At 40.9% G+C, this 19,990-nt stretch overlaps 1 protein-coding gene across 1 annotated transcript in view; it reads left to right on the top strand.

Moving 5' to 3' along the window:
• The window catches only part of CARMIL1 (capping protein regulator and myosin 1 linker 1), a 200,810-nt gene that overhangs the window by 164,692 nt on the left and 16,128 nt on the right, over positions 1–19,990 (top strand). The window contains exons 30-33 of the mRNA XM_059836225.1: positions 11,933–11,999; positions 12,297–12,493; positions 16,539–16,645; positions 18,024–18,438. Of these exons, the coding sequence (XP_059692208.1) occupies positions 11,933–11,999; positions 12,297–12,493; positions 16,539–16,645; positions 18,024–18,438 (786 nt within the window). The remainder of the gene's footprint in view (positions 1–11,932; positions 12,000–12,296; positions 12,494–16,538; positions 16,646–18,023; positions 18,439–19,990) is intronic.

Here is a 19,990-nt window from a genome sequence, read left to right on the forward strand (position 1 = left end):
ATGGGCCTTTGATGTGTAGTAAATACAGCACTCGGTGGGAAGCTAGGAATTGGCATTATGGTATGTGAGAGTATTCTTGGCTTCTGAAAAGGCTCCATCACAGGCATGCAAGCAGATTTACTTCAGTGGGAGGCCAGTAATATTTCTGACTCACCCCGAACTAGGACAGTTTATGAAAACATCATGAGGAGGGGCACAGCACAGTGCCAGCATGCTCCCTAAGCCCTTCTCTACACATGCAGTGCTATGTCTAGAAAGTAAGAGACAAAGGGAGCCGGTGTGATAATTTTGCAGACCCTGTGAATATCTTGCTTATTTGCAAGTTGTGTGTTAATACTAATGGCAAGGCTAACATATAATGTTTACATTAATTTTAATTGTGAATATTTATAACGTATCTTTTCCTGGGTTCCTTTATATATAGTTTTGCAGTGGTCCTTATCTGTGTTTATTCAATGCCTTTTACATGTATAGACTACAGACTACAATCTCTTTCAGGCTCATAAGGGGTTACGTGTTCCCAGCTGAAACACTTTAAAAGAAACCTGGCTTTCAATGTCTTTTTCTTGGTCTCTGAGTGGAAGGAGGTGATGGATAATTGATATATAGTATGTTTTTCTTAAACCAACTGAGATTTCTTAGTCAGAGTTCAAAGCTGTTCCTCATAATCTGGTGTACATTATTGGCACAATATGAAGTAAATGAAGAATGTGATAAATGGCTTCTAGTAACAGCACTGCATGCTTGGTTAAGAAAAAAGGTAGTGTAAAATTGGAGACTGTTTTCTGCTTAGGTTAAACCGAGAATTGTGAAGTGCAGCTGCTGGGTATTCTGTTTGCATGGTGGCACTTCTGTATCAGGAGCTTGTCTTCCCATAATACTGATGCTTTGTTTTGCCTTAGTAGACCCAGATTTATATTGGGGGTGGAGGAGAGGGTGTGTAGTTATATCCTTTGTGGCAGTAGTTGTTGTACTGAGTTTCCGTCATTTTATTTCACGTGTCGTGAAAGAGCTACATTGAAAGGAGAGTTCAGTAACAAAGCACTCACTGAAACACTGGTCTTGACAGTTTAACTTCCCTGCAGTGGTTTTAAGAGGGAGTTTACTACTAAGAAGTTAGTCTGTGGCAGACAGAAAGGTCTTGAACATGTAGCTATGCAGTCTATAGGTAGTGCTGGCCCCGGCTGCTCAGTCCCACCATTCGCCACTCTGCTAGTAAGAATTTGAATGCATAGGCTGCAGATGGAGTCATGTCAGCAGGCACCAGCTAGCTGTTGCAGGCTCTAGCCTGCTGGTGGACCACCACTTGGTGAGAGAAGTGACTATCCCTACCTGGGTTCACTTGTCCTGACAGCCAGCACTCGCCCATACAGCCAGCAGCAGGGATCACCCAAGCGCTCACTTACCTACTTCAGGTAAAGTTAACAGGTTATGAGGACAAAGCCCCTTTGCACAGGCTGGATCAGGGGGCACTTGTGTGATCCCTTTTGCCAGCAGAGCTGTGGAGTCAGTTGATGTTCAGTACAAATAGATAGAGAATTCATCTTTCCACAGCCTCTGTTTGTAAGAACCTGCTCATTATTTCCCATGGCAGATTAGCAAGAGCTCTTTTGGAGGAGTTCTTGCCAAAATCTAGACTCTGTAACCTTTGGCAAACGGATGACAGCAAACAGCATGGGAATAACCTCTAATAGTGCTGTTTCTGTAGCACACATCTGTCTGCAGCCATAATGCTTCTTGCTTCAAATAATATCTGGCAAGTTGAGGTTCTCAAGTGGTTGAGGAGTTTTCTGTATAGGTTGCATGGTCCTTTCTACTGCTTTTTGATTCTTCCAGTGTCTCAAATAAGTAACTTGACATGAGATACTTACCTGTGTTGTATGGAGGAGTCTTGTTTACTCTGAAATCTGGAGAGCGTGCTGAAAACAGCACGTGCACAAGTCTGTCTCGCTAAGAGTGTGTCATGGTTCTCGCTTCACCCAGAAGAACAGGAAGCTTGCGATTTTTTGCTCTGTAAAATCGATACCTCATATTGCAGGGATACAGAGTAGTTGCTCACAGGAAGAGGGGAGAGGAAGTCTTTGTTAGGGCAGGCGGTTATAGAGTACCATTAGATTTTGCTGTATTTTGTCAAGGAAAAGGAGGTTAGGATGAGCTGGGTTTCTGGATTAGAAACTTTTAAATAATTAACTAAATAAAATCAAGAGTGCATAGTGCCAAAAGCCTAGAAGACAGCTTCCGAGTCATCAAATCTCATCCCTGCTATCACTGGCAACTGCATCACATAATCCTAATCATAAATTTGTCAGGCTTCCTCTCAAAACATCTCTCTCTCAGACTAGAAGAGAACTTAGAGGTGAATGGATTCTTTCTTCTGCTGTTATTCAGGTCAGCTAAAGCCTCATTGTAAAGTGGTCGGTGTATTTCTGCAGTAAGATACTACTTCATGTGAGTAAAGATCAAATTACTGTGAGTTTTCGAGGTCAGTAGCAACAGGACTGGAATACTGATCTGAAACCAAAAGTGCTTAAACTGGTGGAAAAAACCTTCAAGTAAGCAGATGTTAAAGAAAACTAAATGAAATGAGCAGGATAGAAAGACAAAGTGATTGAAAAGTCAGGGTAGTTTCATTCAAAGCTGATTGGAACCTCTTTTTATCTTGTACATTTTAGCTGTGGGTCATTTCCAGTACCATGGTGTTTAGATACTTCAGGGGAAGTTTGTGTTGATATGCTCTGAGAAATGGCAGAATCCAGTGCCTTGTTGCCAGCCAGCACTTAATTCAACACTTGCGGGTGCTTTGCAGGCTAGGCATCTTCCTCTTTCATGGTGTTTCTGTCCTTCCTAGGCTTATGTGCTGTCCCATGACCATCTGACCAAGCAGCATTATTTAAATCATGTATCATACTTAGGAGCTGGCACTCCATAGACCAGCCTTTGAGTTTTGCCATCCTCTCTTGGGTAATGATGATTGACCCTTTCTATCAGTTTGTTTTAGAGAAGAAACTCAAATACTCTACTCAAATATTGCTGTTTCCCATACAGTGTCTTAAAATATTTGCTAGTTGCCTATCAAGATATCTCCTGTTTTTAATACGGAGACGTCTTCATATAGTAGTTCCTGACAGGACTTAAAATTCAGAAGATTGTTTGGTTTTTTTTAAATGTTTAAGTTCACAAAGTATATCTCAAAGGGCCTGAGGGGTATAAAGATTTACTGTGCATGCTGGAAAGATGCCTGAAATAAACTTCAATGAGAAAAGAGCAGCAGCTCAAGTATGCCTGGGTTTTCAGGGGTAAAACTTCCTATCATAATTCTGAGCAGGGAGGCTACTAGTCCATTTCCCTTTACAAGGTAAATTGTATCTGATTCACTGTGATGAGTCTCCCTGTAGTGTTTCTCCTTTGAAATGTCACTGCTTCAGTGCAAGCGATGCATTGTCTGCCCCCAAAGGGTCTAATGATTGTGGGAAGATGACTGGTGGGTTTTGCCTGGATGACTGCTATCCTTTTTGTAGCTGTTCACTTCAGGATGTCGGAAGGAAGGAGGGATGCAGAAGTTGTGTTGGTTCTCAGTCCTGGGAAGCTGTATGGCAGGGAGATAAAACAGTTCCCATTCATAAACTCATAGAAAGGTTTGGGTTGGAAGGGACCTTTAAAGATTGTCTAGTCCACCTCCCTGCCATGGGCAGGGACAGCTTTTGCTAGATCAGGTTGTTCAAAGCCCTGTCCCACCTGACTTTGAACACTTCCATTCAGGAGTACCTTGCCTCAAACTTGCTTTAGTGATGTTATTGCCCGGGGCACCTGATACATATGGCAGCTGTCTTTAAAGAATTGCCTAAGAACATCTTAAACGGCTGTCCACCCTCCATATTTGCTGAGTTTAAGAGCTTTTTCTTCTTACTATGTGGAAGTTTAGGTCATGAACAAAGTAATTTTTGCATCAGCGTTTGCCAGCTGAAGGTAATGAACAATGACAAGCAAGCAGGTTGTGGTGGCTTAAAGAAATAGTTTGTGCCATCTGACCTGTAGCAGCTCTCCATTCTACACTTAGTTTTTAACTAAAATAAATTAGTTGGAACCCTCCTCTTTGTTCCTCTTAAAGCCCAGCTGCTGTAGAAGATGCTGCTAGCCTCTTCATGAGCAAGTAGAAAACAGAACTGATGATACTGAGAATTGCTTTTCCTCTTGGAGGTGGTAGTTGCAGGCAGAGTTCCTTGCAGGATACTCTTCAGAAGATGAAATAAAAGATTCAGTTTAACAGTTATAGGAACTGCTTAGTTTAATTCATGCATCCGTTTTTTACTCTTCGTAATAAAAGCTTTGGATATTTATATGCAGAAATATTTATTAGCAAGAATTTTACATGATTTGAAAGATGCAAGCACAGAATTGCAAATTAAAAGAATGTATTGAAATACTGTGCAAAATATCACAGAGTACATGAGCCGCATATCAGCAAGTAGAAAAGCAAAGGTTTCTTGGCTAGAAGAATGAAACAAGCTCAAGGGCAAATCTATTGAGCTTATCTTACTGCAGCGCGACTCCTTTTCTTTCAGAAAATGTTGCTGTACAAAGTAATTCTAAAGGCCAGGCTGGCTTAGATGAGACTAATTGAATTAATTCTGAACCACAGCTCTTCTTCTAGAAATTCAACTCTTGAGGAAGGGAAGGAAATAAACAAACATGTGCCTTAAATTAATGTATGGATTATTTGTATGCCATATTTATTTACAATATCTATATTTATATATAGTATTTCCATATAGAGGACAGAACTCTGAAATACAAGGTCGGACTAGATCCTCCGCTGGTGCAAAAATGCGTGGCCGCTACATTCAGGACAGTTGTATCAACAAACAGCAGCCTATCACAGTTTGGCCTTGGTTTCTAAACGATGTGTTAGTGGCTTTGCTCTCCTGTAAAATACTCCATTAACTGTCATGGGATTTTAGCATTGCCTTTAACTTTCCAAGGACAATGGCACTCGTGGGGGAGATTCTAAGGATGGTGATTCAGGTTACCATCGCTGCTGGTGGGAAGTACGTAGCTAAATTTCTGCAAGCCATGCTGAGGGTTTTAACCTGGAAATCATGTTATAAAATCTTCAGTAGTTGAAGCAACAGCAACTTTCTAGTTTCTAAGGCTTTCTATACAGATGATGAGACACCTGTGTGTCCAAAGATTCATATGCAAAAAAGCAAAGTTGGTCAATTTACTCATCTGCTTTATAAAGAATACCTGAAGATTTTTTTTTTTTTAATTTTTAATGAGACAACAGATGTGTGACATCTCTGTCAAAGGTAGTTAGGAGACTAGAAGAAGCATGGGAAATGTCGATTGACTGAAATGGTGTCATGGCAGCTTTACAGTCAGGATTCCTTATAGCAAAAGAAAACAGCAGGACTTGTCATAAAATGCCTTGTTTTCTTATGCCTCTTTCTTAAAAAGGCATACCCCACAAAATACATACAGCTGAAACAATTTAGCACTGGTTTAACAATGGTCTGGAAGAATCCTTGAAAATATTTTTTTCTGACAGCTCATTCCCAGTTGGGACATTGTTATGATTCACAAATCCAATTTCTAGTTTTGCTTGGGTTAAATTTGGTTGGGATTTTGGTTGTGGGTTGGCAATTTCTCTTTAGCAATGGCCCATGTACGCTGGGAGGCAGACTGCTTTATTTTGCAATTATGCTGAGAGCAAATGAAGAGAAGGGTTGGCCTTATGGTCTGTAGTACTTCATGGGTCTGAAGACTGGTTCCCTGTAGAGCAGCCAGATTCATTGGTGACTTCAGGCAAGTCCCTTAGTCTTTGCTTAATGGTGCTTCCTTGTCTAACCTGTTGCCTGCTCAGTGCCTCCCTCTCCTCCGTCTTCCTCCTTACTCCCCACCCACAAGCTGCTTAGCACCTTTTTACTTTTAGGTGGCTCAGTAGTCACACTCACTTAGTGTGTGGGACGTAGGAGTTTCCATAAGGCCTTGCTGGATCAGGACCGTAGACTAAACTCTCCCAAATACTGAGATTGCTTCCTGTTAAATATGTATTGCTTTGCACTTTTGTCCTAATCACATTTCCAGCTGCTTGTATGATATAAATAACTTCCCTGCCTATGCAATAAATACACAGAACACACGGGAGTACTACCACAAATGCTGTCTGAAAGAGAAACGGTGTTGCAGATTGGTTTTTTTTTTTTTTTTTTGAAGGGTGCTGAAGACTTTTATTTTTAAGATGGTTTCATTTTTCAAGATGTTTCTCAATGGCTTCTGCAGTCTCTGCAGCAATCTCAGAGCAGCCCTAGTGAATGGTAGTATAGAAGAAGTAGAGAACATGGATTCTGGCAGGGAAATGGAATAAAAGTGTATGTATGTGTGAATAGCATACAAAAATGAATCACTGTAAGATGAGAACGCCTGCATAAAGCCAAAGTTTCTGAAGGTAGAAGAAAGTAAAAATTAAAAAAAAACCACAAAACAAACAAACACCCTGAGGAAAGTAAGAAAATAAAGGAGTGGAGCTGTGTGCAAGAACACTGTTCTTGCTATTCAAAGATAGCCCATAGTATCTTTAAACTTTTAGCTACAGTTAAGCTTAAAAGTATGAACTGTGACAAATGGATTATTATTGTTGAAAATGTCAAAGCATTGAAAAAACTGACCTTAATATCCCTTCAGCGATTAAACTATGAACTTCATGTTATGTGCAGACTGTTTTCACTGCTGATAATTAAACACCAGTGCAATATCCATTTAAAAATGCAGCATTTTCTTGCCGAGTTTAATACAGACCATGACTATTGACTTCTGCCACAAACACTCTGCTAATACCTGCAGGGTTGTTACAGCAGCAGTTCCCATTCAACTTGAAGACAAAACCGCACTTCTAATAATTGTTTTTTCTTACTCTAAATTAAGGAGGAGTGTGATTGGTCATGTGCCACACAAGAGATGGGATATGGCATTGCTTCATTTCATATGATGGCTGTGCTGCTTCCTTTTTTTCTTTTAATTTTTTGAAGGGGAGAGGAAAGGTCATGCTTTATTAGTGGAATAGCATTCTTCTAATGTGCCAAAAGTGCTTGAAAGCCTGCACCTCTAAACCTCCTTATGGCAAGGAGAAATACTGTTGCTTTGGATTAGGTTCATTTAAGCCTCAGGAGAACAGACTTGCATCCCTTTTCATTCTTTCAAGAGAAGCTTTGTTTTGTTTTCCTTGCTCTCCTGCTTTTCACAACACACTGCCGATTTTTAATTCAGAAGCTTCCTTCAGATTAGGAAATAATAGAATTACAGTTTTTTCTCACTGCTGATGCCAGCAAAATGAAAAAACACAGTACACTGGGACAGCAAGTGGTAGGTTGGCACTATTGGCAAGTGCCATACATTGGAAACAAACATCTGAAAACCTGAATTGGTCCCAAAATAGATAAAACAAGAGAGATCACATCCTTCTCTGGTTATCCTCTGGAAACATGAAGTATATAGCACCTCCAAATGCAAGGGATTTTTACCTCATTCTTGCATGTCACCTTTCCTGCTAAGACTTCTAAGTGTTTTGGCTTTAGTTTTCTTTATTTTGGTGACTTCTGGTTTTGCCTCCTTTCCTGAGAACTGCTATTGCTTTGTCTTCCCCATTCATATTCTTTTTTCTTTCTTTTTTGCTGCATGGAGACTCTCTGCTGTACAAGTGTAAGTATTTTTTTAGCTCTGCTGTTTCTGGCCTACTTGTTTACATTTTTGTGCTCCATTTGCCTTTGTACTGCCTTGTGAGTCTCCTGGGAGACTGTAGTGCCATCCGTCTGCACCTACAAATGAAATAGGCAGTGGTTCAGGGATGAGATTGGATTTTACAGAAAGGTTCAGCTAGCGTAGCATCTGAATTTAAAGCATCCCTTGGCTTTAAGACCAAACCAAAGCAGAGTGCTGATGTTGGAGGTATAAGCACAAACGTTACTGCTCAGAAAGAAAATCTATTGATTTGGTTTTATATTCAAGCATCATCCAGCTTAATGAAAGAATGGCTTAAAAATGGGCGTAAACTATGACTTTCTTGCCACTAGGGTGGAAGAGATGTCAGGGGTATCTCAGTTTGGTCAGTTGTGTTTTCTTAGTCTGGTTGAATCACCTTGAGCTTTTGACTGCTGTTTTCACCTTTTTGTGCTGTTGCCCTTAATGCGTTCTTGAAGCTGAAAACCCATACGTTGTTTTGCAGGAAGAAAGGTTGAAAGGAGACTGGTTGGGGAGCTGAATTTCAAGAGGGAAGGGGAAGTTGTTAATTAGTTTGTTTGATATCTTTTGAAAGGGAGGTGACAGGAGGGTCACAGAGCATCCCTGTATCTAATAGGATTGAATATAAGTTACTTTGGAGGAGGAAGAGAAAAACACTGAAATGAGCATATCCCTCGGCACGGAGAGTAATTTCAATTAGCTGTATAATCAAGGAATGTAGAGTATCTGAGACCCTGTTGCTAAAAGCACAATGTTTTCTAGCACTCAAAACAAAGTGATTTTAGTTGTTGTTTTAAATTCCCAAGATACTAGTGTTCTTCCACAGTTGGTAACATAATTTAAGAAAACTCAAGAGAGCTCAGATAGTTTTGTGAGGAAGGGAGTCAGAAGGGAGGAATCTGGAAAAGTGATCATCGGAAGAGATCCTGGGAATTTAAAGTTAGCTTAGACACATGAGTGTGTCTAACTCTAAATAAGCCCTTATTTGGGACCGTGGTGGAGATGTGCTGGCTCCCATCTACTGCAGAGCGGTACCTTCATGGAGCCACCTCCGGAGATCTCAGTGGCATAGGTGCATGCAGACTTCTAAGAGGGCCTTCCAAGACCCAGAGATGCAGTTAAATCTTTTTATCTGTTCTGCCAGGCAGCCTACAGTGTGCTTATGGAAAAGTAGGCAAAACAAGGAAGAAGTTCAGGAGGTGGTCTGCTAGAATGGGAAGTCCCTGGAAGATGTGGAAGAAGTGAAGGAGGGGAGGTTGATACTAACAACTATTCCCCTGTAAAGGCCACGAGTGAAACATAAGGCAGGAGAGCCACGGTGTGCTTGTGTGGCCAGAGGTGGTGGGAAGGCAGAAGGTCCATGTCTGCCAAACCTGAACTGCTTCCATGAACTATGGGAAAAGGGGCTCAGGCTGGGGAGAGGCAGAGATCTTTCCCTAGGAGTTCAGATATCTCCTCTGGCAATGACATGTGCTCCGCTGCTGCTGCATACTGCACGGTGGCGGAGATACTAAGCTGAGATTAAGTCTAATATTTTGTAAAAAGAGCACACTGGCCTATTTAAATTAATGCTTTGACCCATTTTGCTCTGTGTGTGATCTAGAAAGTTCACTTGGCAAGAAGCCTTTCATCTGTGCACTTCCTAAACAGCCTAGAAAACAGAAGGTTTTCAAATAAAAATGTATGTATAGCTGTTATTCGTGCTGTTAAAGCAAAGGGGAGGCATCTCTACCCCTCTGCCTTTATCCCCAGAAACCAAGCTGTTGATGAATCATGCCAAGCTGGTAGTAAGTTATAGCAGTGATCCAGAGACTGGCTTATGGTCATCAACACAAGCTCTGCAGGGTCATCTGGGGGCATTTTCTTGTCTGGGAAGGAAGATGAAATCATTCTGTTCCTGGCTGTTGGGGATGTCTTCAAGGGTTTAAGTCCCTGCACAGGATCCTCAAAACTTGCCCTGTGCTGTTTTGCATTGGTGCCCTCGGCTGATGCAGTTCTCGGCTTGTCTGTGTTCATCCAGGAGCACTCTGAATACCAGCCGAGGCTGTGAAGTTACTGAGTGATCAGAGGTCTCCCATCAGCCTTGTTTTCTGTCCTCCTTTCTGATCTTCTTTAGAGCATGAGTTGCTGCATTATCCTACTAGATGTAATTTCCAGTTGCACCACCAAAAAAAAGTGGCAAGCAGACCAAAATGCATGCAAATATACATTAACAAAAGAAATGGGCTATGGCTGGAAATAAAACCAGGGGACTACTAATAGTGACTCCTACTTGCTGTCCCCAAATGCTGAGCTGCTTCAACTCTTCCTTACCTGAGCTGCAGATGCCTTTGGTTGTTTCAGGTTTGGGTGGTAGATTGGCAGCTGTTGAGGTATGCAGTTCAGAGGCTGCCCAGCTGCCTACCTGTTCCACAATCCACTGCAATTTTGGCTGAAAAAGTTCAGCACCTCTCCAGCCACTTGCCATCAAATCCGTTGCATTTAGTTTGTTGGTAACTCTGAAAGTAATGTCTGACCTTTTGATGCAGTAACACTTTGCCTGCTCATTAGTTTTAGCGTAAGTCTGCTCAGGTGGCAAGCTATTTCCTGGCTGATCTTGAAACTATTGTTTTGTTTACTGATGCTTGTCAAATGTGGAAGTGGAAACCTGCAACAGCTGAAGGTATCTTTTTTTTCCCCAGCGATCTGCATGGCAATAAAAACAGACCTCTGTTGCCCAGACAGTGCTATCACTGCCCGCTCTGTAGTCTGCAAGTCCTTTTCTGGTCTTGAGAAGATAGGTAATAACTTTCCTGTTATGAAAATCTGTCATAACCCTGAGCATGTGAATACTGGCATGATAATCCTCCTGACTACTTTGGATAGGAATATGAATTCAGCACCTGTAAGTCTGTGCACTGAACTTTCCATATGTAAAAACTAGCAAATGTTTACCTTAAACAATTCATGGTTTGTCTGAAATGTCAATGCCAACTATGTCTTTTCTGGCTCATATAAAATTGATACTAATAAACTTGATACTACTAAACTTGATACACAGTTCTGATAATGAGTTGTGAGCCATAACAGCTTCCTGACTGACACTCCAGATGTGAAGCCGCTAGGCTTCAAGACTAGCAAGTAAATGGAAGTATATGAATGTCGCTAAAGCCAGCATGTATGACTCTACCACAAAAGGAGCCCATCTTTGCAGAAGCTGAGTCATTTTAAATTAACTCTTTAGAAAACTTGCAGGTCAAGTTTTTGGTTCAAAGTCTTACAATGCTGAGCTATGTTAAGAGGTTCGGAATTGGCATTTCCTGTAGCAAAACTGTCTTTCTTGCCATGCAAACTTTCAGAAGAGTTCAAGCAAGAAAATAGGGCAACTTCCAAAAATAACAAACTTGGGTCTTAAGTCTGGGTATTTGTACTCTTAAGGCAACATACTCCTTTCTTCCGGGAATGTGAAGATGAGAAGAGTAATAGTGCATAACTTTCAGTAACTACATTGAATGTGTGCCAAGGTAACTTTCCACCTATTCTCAGCATACCTAAAGTCCAGGGAAGTCATGTGTTTGCTGGAGATACTGCTAACACTGACTCGGTATTTTTGCTTTTTGAAGAAGGGCTGTGTGTTCCAAGACTGCATTTTCCTAGGGAAGTTTGGTGAGCTGTGTGGTGGTGTCCAGAGGCATAGATACCTGAATTTTAATAATTTCTAGTAGCATGTCACTAACAAATGAACTGAGGAGGTGTATTTTGTATGAAAAATAAAAGCCAGAACAAGGGGGAGACTGTCCCTGGTATTGTCATTAACTGTGCAGTACTGGATGCAGTAATTAAGTTTTCTGTGCCTCATGATCTCAAATGCAGAGGTGGGGTTTTAATAGATCCCTTGTTTTACAGTTGGGGATTAGCAAGTTAATGCTTGGACAATTCAAATAATCATCCTGTGTACAGCGTACAGTTTTAATGGGAAAAATAAACTACCTCCCTGATTCTGTTCAAAGTCAGTTGAACAAAATAACAATTTAGAAAAAGTTCTGAATGTTTGAGAAGGGGAGGAAAAGACCCCGTTCCCTCCTGGTGTTAAGCTCAATCAGATCTGGAAATGACACATAGATCTGAAGAAATGATTTTGTTGGATAGAAAGGAAAAGGTGTTCTTTGTAATTTCTTCTGTCTGCTAAAGTGATTTTTGTTTTGTTTTATGTTGATAGATGACTCCTAAATCAAAAAGGAAAAGCATCCACAGTAGAATGCTCCGACCGGTCTCCAGAGCTTTTGGTGAGAATTTCTTAAAATCTTTTTGCTGTTTTGCTTGCCTGAGATTCTTCTAGGTAGCTCTTGACTGAAAAGCCCAGGTGACTCTCCCTCCCTCTGGATTCCATTTGAGGCCACACTGGTTGCTCTGTTTTGTGACTCTGCTAGTGTATTTGGTAGTAAATATTTGGTCACAGTGCTCTCTCTGCTCACAAACATGTTGTGGCTGGGTTCTCTAAATGTGTTTATAAGGAGGAATGGCATTGTCTTTTGTTTTAAATAGCATGTTAAATCTAATTAGAAAGTTTTGATTTCTCTTAGAAATGGAATTTGATCTAGATAAAGCACTGGAAGAAGTACCTATCCATATAGAAGACCCACCGTTTCCTCCCAGCAGGCCGGACAAACGAACTTCTGGATTCATTTCAGAGCTGCCATCAGAAGAAGGCAGAAAACTAGAACACTTTACAAAATTAAGGCCCAAAAGGAATAAAAAGCAGCAGCCCAGCCAAGCAGCAGTGAGTCTACATTAAAATATTGCTGGTGATGTCATCTGTTGATTGGTTTTTGCCATGAGTCAGGTCTTGCAATGTAATGGGACAATTGTTAAAGTTTCAAAAGCCATAAGCAACTATGTAATTTTTCTTCTGGTATTCATGTCTTTCAATGTGCAATCCCTATTACAAGCATTTTGTCTTCTTTCACACAGCCTAAAACCAGGATATGTTTTATCCTTTTTTAATTTGCTCTTGGTTTTTCATGGAAGCAAGTTCTGGAGGTACTTGGAGCTTTCACAGGAAATGCACAAAATATCAGGAGACTTTTCAATTATATTGCAAGGGTTCGTTAAATCTTAATCCTTTTTTCTGCCTGCATTAAGATGTGGTAGCTTGGCATGAATTCTTATTTCTGTCAGCTCTCGGAGGAGCTACTCTGTGACACCCAGCTTCCCACAGCTCCTTTACTAAAGATGGTGTTTGGGCCAGCAAATCTGCATAGTCACAGATCTGCTTTTCATGCTGGAGCCTGCCTTAGAAAAGCAAAACAGAAGAGCACTGTCTGTCTACGAAAGGCATGGGTGTGAACCCAAGTATATGTGTGTGGAGTTCCCACAGTTCCATTTCCTTGGCATACCACATCAATAAAGATTTATTTCTGTGATGGTATGTCCTCAGGGTATGTAAGGACAGATCTGGAGGAGTTACAGAGCTATCTCACCGCAACAGAGCACAGCTGATATGATAAGTAACCCTTATCAAGGGGTGGCCATTGCTTCTCTGAGTTACGGTGCCTAGTAATGAATGCCTGTGGCCTCTTCTGCTCCCTGAGGATTGTTGGCAGAGAGGACCCTTAAAAATTTCCCTAATGCTGGGAAAGATCATATCAGGCAGTAGAGTGCTTTTTGCACCACTTGGAAATGGAGAAACCTTCAAGCAGAGGGGATATTTCAGCCAACTTTCCATTCCCTTGCACTTTACAGGGAAGGGTAGAAGTAGCAGAAGGACGGACTGGTCTCTGCGTTGTAGTGAAAACATGTCTGTGTTTACTTCTTCTAGTTGCAATTCTGCAGAACACACATGTTTTCCCAGTTGCTAAATTTGCCACTCAACGCATCCTGTGCCATCTGCACAGGGGTGTAGAAGGACTGGGGACATGAGAGGGCAAGTGCTTCGCTACCAGGCATGGAACTAGGACATACAATGTCTTGCTCAACAGAAACAAAAAATTTACTTCTTGTAGAGGAGAAGTGTTACTTCCCGTGATAGTGCAATGTTGTGGGAATGCTCATCCATACTGAATTAATTAGGAAATTAGGGGTTTATTTAGTTGCAGAAATCAAAAGGAATTTTTTTACTTAAAAACAAAACAGGGACAAATGAGTTTGTGGGCCTTTTAATTTCTTACTAGTTCTGACCTCATAACAAGTCTAAACAAATTTATGAAAGACTTGAGATGTTTGCTTTGATGCTTCCGAAAATGAAACCACCAAATTTTGAAGGCTAGAGTCATAAGTGGACTGTGGCATTGTTCACAAAATTGATTTGCTGTTGGTTTTGCCACTTTGAGAATACAGAAAGCAGTGGTTAGGAAAAGCACGTGAAATGTGACAGGCAAAATCTTGACCTTTTCTACCTCTTAAAATAAAGCAGGTCTGTTGGGTTGTTTGCTGTTCCCATTATTTCCATTTAGTAATTTAAGTGGTCTCAGGCAGTCATAGCTGTCCTTCTCTGGTTCTGCTGGAAAACAGATTTGTTCTTTGTAAGCTGAAAAATGTAGGGAAAAAAAAAGGAAAAATGGAGAAAAAGGGAGAAATGTAAACTTTTAACTTGGGGTGGGTGGGTGGGTAGAAGAAAGAGTTACAGTTTTGTCAGAGTTTTTACTGAAATGAGTACTCGGGGGGGGGGGGGGAAGAAATAGAGGGGAAAGAAAGAAACCTTCAGCACTACCCACCCACAAGTAGCTTTGAAGCAATATGATGAAACAGTTGTTTATCATTTAAATTTTTATGATGTCTTAACCTCATGAGTTCTTCCATCATGTGTGAAGATTTAGTACAGCAGAGGTGAATCTCTAATGTATGAAAGAGATTGTGATTCGTCTTACTATTTCTGCTTCCAAGTAATTTTTTTCCTTAATAAAGAAACATAAAAGGCACACTTTAAACTTAGGCAAAAAAAAAAAAAAAAAAAGAAAACTTAATTTTTTTTTTTTAGCATTAGGAGCATAAAACATGAAATAAGCCAAAGCTCAGTTTTTTACATTAACGTTGATCACTAAAAGGCATTACAATAAACATCTGTAAGAAAATCCTGTGCCTTGAGGACCTTATTAGGCCCTCAAGATGCTTTTGCTGCTCTTTCAGATGCAAACTGTTTTCTTTTTTGAGGTAGATCTTCTAATTTATTGTAGAACATTGGATTCTTGCATTACTTCCCCTTCAGGAGATGCACTTGCCTTTGATACTTACATGTTTGTTCGTACTATCTGGAGGGCTCCAGTGTCAATATTAAATGGTTTCTCATTTCTGTTGAAATATGTCAGCCACTTTTGGTTGACATGTTTCGGTTGAAATATCAGTGTCAAATTTTTTTGACTGAGAAGGTAAATATTTACATTGAGACAATCAGCACTGGTGTAACTAACTCAGATGTTAGTAAATGCATTGCTGCCTGGTGTTAGATCTTCCAGCTAAACAAGTTCTCTGCAGAAGACCCCAAAGGTGGCAGAGTTGGAAGTCTGAGAAGTCATTGTGTTTCTTAGAATAAAACTGTTTTTTATAGAAAGTGTGCAGTTTGGCAACAAAGCAGTCGTTACCGGGTAGGCTCTTTTCAGATCAGTATTACATTGCTACAGAAAGTATCAATAAAATATTAACTATTATCTTTGATAATAAAGTAACTACTAGGCTTCTAACAAGGGTCAGCCATGGAAAGTAAGAAGTTTCATGGATGTGTCAAAGCATTAGTTCATATGCAGTCCGTTGTCCTGGCTTAATGAGGCTGGGTTTGACATTAACAGCAGCACTTAAGAGTATTTATTTTTCTTTTTAGAGTCATAGAAAAGACTGTATTCCAGCTAAAAAGGGAAGCTGGGATTACTCTGAGTTATCGTGGCAACTAGGAGATTCCTTGATTTAAATTGTTTCAAATTACAAACCCTGCTATTTTGTGGCACACTTATTCGTGGTCATTAGTACTACCAAGAATACAACTGGGTTGGGTCTTGTGGAGTCCTCTGTAGTCACCTAAAATGTTTCCATATGACATTTCAATTGAAGGATGTCTCTCTACTGGTGATAGAGCTTTTCAACATCAAAGCCATGTACGAGAGCTAGACCACATGAGAAATCCTCCCAGGAGATGGTGTGTTTCATCTTCAGGAGGCTGCAGTGTCACCAGCTAATCTTCACAGGGCCTTTGTGGTTGGCAGATATTACTAAGTCAGCCAGGTTTAGATGCCTCCAGTCACCCACATTCAAAACGCGGGCACTGAAACCAAAGAAAGGGAGCAGGTTTTCAGTTTCAGACGCTCAGCGAAAATCTGTGTTCGGTTCCTAAAGTGAAACACCTGATTCTGTATTTAGAGCCTCTGTTTTCGGAAGTGCTGGATCGAATGAATTATAAAAGGCTCTGTTAGCCTGCTGGAGCTATGTTTCTAAATCCAAAATCCAGAACATACGTTTTTCTCAGAACAGGGAAACAACTGGCTGTTGAAAATACTTTCTCTTCAGGTCACCACCTGATCAGGATTTAATTTTTCCTTAGCTGCTTTTTTTCTTTTCTAACTGGACTAGTGCTCTATTCTCACAAGGCTAAGGCATTTGATTCATGGCCTCATGCATTGCAGTATCCAATTTGTCACTGGTGTTTTGGGTTACTTTGTGTTTGACGTAATGCATCAACTTGGCCTGACTAAAGGGGAAATTCCAGTGGTGATTCCATTGTCTGCACTGAGGTTTGGTTGGCACACACAATTTTCATAATGTCTTAACTCTTAATTATTATCATTGAAACAAATATGCTTAGATCATTATATACCAGAGAGAGTTTTTTCTTCTGTCAGGTGTCTGCTGGAGTGCCTCCAGAAGGGGATCAGAATGGCCTTATGGGGAGAGTGGATGAAGGTGTGGATGAATTTTTCACTAAGAAAGTGACAAAAATGGATTCAAAGTAAGTTGAAATTTAATTTTTAAAAAAACTAAATAAAAAAAAAAAATCCATCCTGATAGCTGGGCAAGTAGCACTTCCCAGTTGTATTTGAATTCTGTTCCCAATATCTAGGGTTGCTGTTGTCAAAGTCAGAAAATACCTTAGTAGTCAAGACATTGTGAATTCAATTACTCTCCCTTAAAAATTACTACTTTGAAATAAATTGCTTTAATATACCATGTGGGGGGGATTATTGACTAGTGTGTATTTTCATAATTCTGTTGACTTCATTTTACCCTTCGGTGGAGCTCATTAGAGCTGAAGCAGAGCTGTATATTGGTTGAGGATCTCATCTCCAGTGCTAGTAGTACACACTGGTGTCTCTGTCTAGTAAGGACTGCTGTTGGGCGCAGTGTTTTGATGAACAGTGTTCTGACAGGACAAGAGGAAATGGCCTCAAGTTGCGGCAGGAGAGGTTCAGACTGGATATTACGAAAAATTTTTTTACTGAGAGAGTGGTGAAACACTGGAATAAGCTGCCCAGGGAGGTGGTGGAGTCACCCTCACTGGAGGTGTTCAAGGAACGTGTGGACGAGGCATTGCCGGACATGGTTTAATGGGCATGGTGGTGTTGGCTGATGGTTGGACTTGATGATCTTACAGGTCTTTTCCAACCGTAGTGATTCTGTGTGATTCTGTGATAGACAGTAGGCTTGTGTTGTTTTAGAAATATGTTAAAGACGTGTTTGATCAATTTGTAGTATTCCAGATTTAGGCAATACATTCATCTGAAAGATACGTCTCCTTCAGCTTTGAGTAAGGGTTATACAGCTTACACAATCACTTTGTAGCTGGCTGTATATTTATAGAACCATGCAGGTAGATGTTCTTGCATTCATGCATGTTCATGCACAGACACACACACAAATACTTACATAAATAAATGAAGAAGCTAGGGGTGATTTCCAGACAACTTGGAATGACCCCTTCTGTGCTGTATGTGATGTCCATTAAGGAAAATGGTAGGTGTTAACTGGTAGATAGCTGTGGCAGGAAAAGCAAATGTTTTAAAGTCACTGTGAGTTATAAATATCTATAGTGACATGTGAAGCCATGTGTGATATACTATGTGTAGTGGTAAAATTATAGTAGCTTTGAAAAATGGATTAGCCAGGTTAAGTTCAGGTTGGTCACAGACTACTGCATCCTCCTGTGCCCTTGGGCACCTGCCAGCTGCTCGTTTCAGATGTCCCTGTGAAATTGCACTGTCCCTGTGTGCCTCAGGCAATGTATGGATCATACAAAAGATTGGCTTTGCCCAGGAGTAGTCATTTGGTACTATTTAAAAGAGGGAGGAGGGGAGTGGAGAAGAGTTTAAAATGTCTGTGTCTTTTATTAGGAGACCATCAACTAAAAGTTCAGACAGCAGTGAGCCCAGTGAAGCAGGTGATGAGAAGAAGAAAAGGGACTCAAGGAAGAGTGGCTTCCTTAACTTAATCAAATCAAGAGGCTCCAAATCTGAACGTCCCCAGACTGTGTTGGTGGCAGAGGAGCCCTCCTCACCCAAGGTTGCTGCAAAAAGTCCAGCTGTAGACACAAGCAAGAAGGAGGTAAAGCCTGCAGAGCAGAATGGTGGTACAGAACGATCCGAGGAATTAAAGACGCCAGACTCACTGGAGGAGGCACAGCCAGACGATGCAGCAAAATCTGAGAGAGGTGACAGCAAAGGAAGCCCACAAGGAGGCCGGAGATATGGCGTGCAGGTGATGGGCAGTGGACTTCTCGCAGAAATGAAAGCCAAGCAGGAGAAGAGAGCAGCCTCTGCTCAGAAGGTGAAGGCAATTTGATTTCTCTTGAGTTGTTGGAAAAATGAGCAAGAGCTAGGTGTCGTTGGGGCAGTGGGTTGGGTCTCGGGCTTGACACATCAGTCCTGCTTTCCACCAGGGATTATGGTGTTCCTGCAAGAGAATTGCTCTCTGCTGTGGTGGTTGAACCCAAATACTGTGGCCAAGGACTAGGTTGCACATGTGGAGCAGGAGATGCACCCTTAAGCCTGCACTTTCTCTCCTCTTGTGGAGGAGGTGATACCAGCTCTTGCGCTTGATGTCAGGCCATCAAAAGCACAGAAGAGGACATGTAATTGTTTGCATGTATTACCGAGTAATTTTGGGGCGACTAATAAGTACAGCTTGGTTGTCTCCACTCCATATGATGTGTGGTTTGTTCATGTGTAATATAAGTGTGCTTTACAAAAGGTAAAGCTAGGACAGACTTCTTACTGTGTGCCCCCTGCACACTGGTACCTCAGATGTTTGGCAGAGTTAACTACAGTGGTCGCTATCTGTACTCTTCTCTTTTGGAAGGTGATGTAGAAAGGTGGAGAGCTGTACTGTATTTTAAATTATATATTCCATGCAGAGAAGTGTATCTAGCTTTCAGACACTGTTTACAACTATTCAGCTTATAGTTGTTGCATTTCTTTTATTTTTATGTCCTTTTGTACCACACCTAATTATTTTTATGCCTTTGATTTCTGTATTTCAAATACTAACACTCAAAGAAAATAAGCATACGTTAAAAAAAATTAATCTATTCCCAATCATTTGTCAGGATTCCCTTCGCTCTCTCTAATTCTCTCCTCTGTGAAGTGCTGATGCTGGGCAGGAGCCCTGCTTCACTTTGCAAATGTGTGGAGTGAAATATCCATGTGTTGCTCCAAAGCATTTTGTGCAGACCTATTTTGCCTAATTTCCCATTTAACTTCCCTGGTATCATCTCCTGCTTCTTCCCAGCTGCAGCTGGCATGTTTTAAAGTTACCAAAGGATCAGCCTTTTTTCACTCCTCTCTTCCTCTTCAGTATGCAGGGCGCTCAGATGCTATCCATTCCCTACCATTATCCCCTGTAATTTGGAAGGTGTTACCTTACCAGAAAGCTCATCTGCAAGCTTTGCTGTGTTTTCCTTCCTTTAACACATTGCAGAGTTGTCTTGCTGTGGCCGAGCAAGGCACCCAAAGTTCATTTTTACCTTTCTTCATAGTCTTATAGTGCTTGCCATGATGTCTGAACCATTCCTGCAGACACCAGAGTCCTGTAATAAGCAGATTCAAATTAACACTAATCTATGGCTCATTCAAGGGATCCTCAGCATAAAAACGATTTTTCTGAAGAAATTACCAATTCCTACCTTTCTCATTGGTGCTGAGTAGTGCCCATGATTTCTGCCCATGATGTCTCACTGATTTCTAAAACACCAAGTTTTCAAGTAAAATGCCATATGATTTTAAATAAGTGTTATGCTCTGCCTGTAACTTATAAAATACCAAGCTACTCCAGATTATATACATTTTTACACCTGCATAAATGG

The sequence above is a fragment of the Gavia stellata genome, chromosome 3, assembly GCF_030936135.1.
Source record: "Gavia stellata isolate bGavSte3 chromosome 3, bGavSte3.hap2, whole genome shotgun sequence".
In the NCBI taxonomy this organism is placed as follows: Eukaryota; Metazoa; Chordata; class Aves; order Gaviiformes; family Gaviidae; genus Gavia; species Gavia stellata.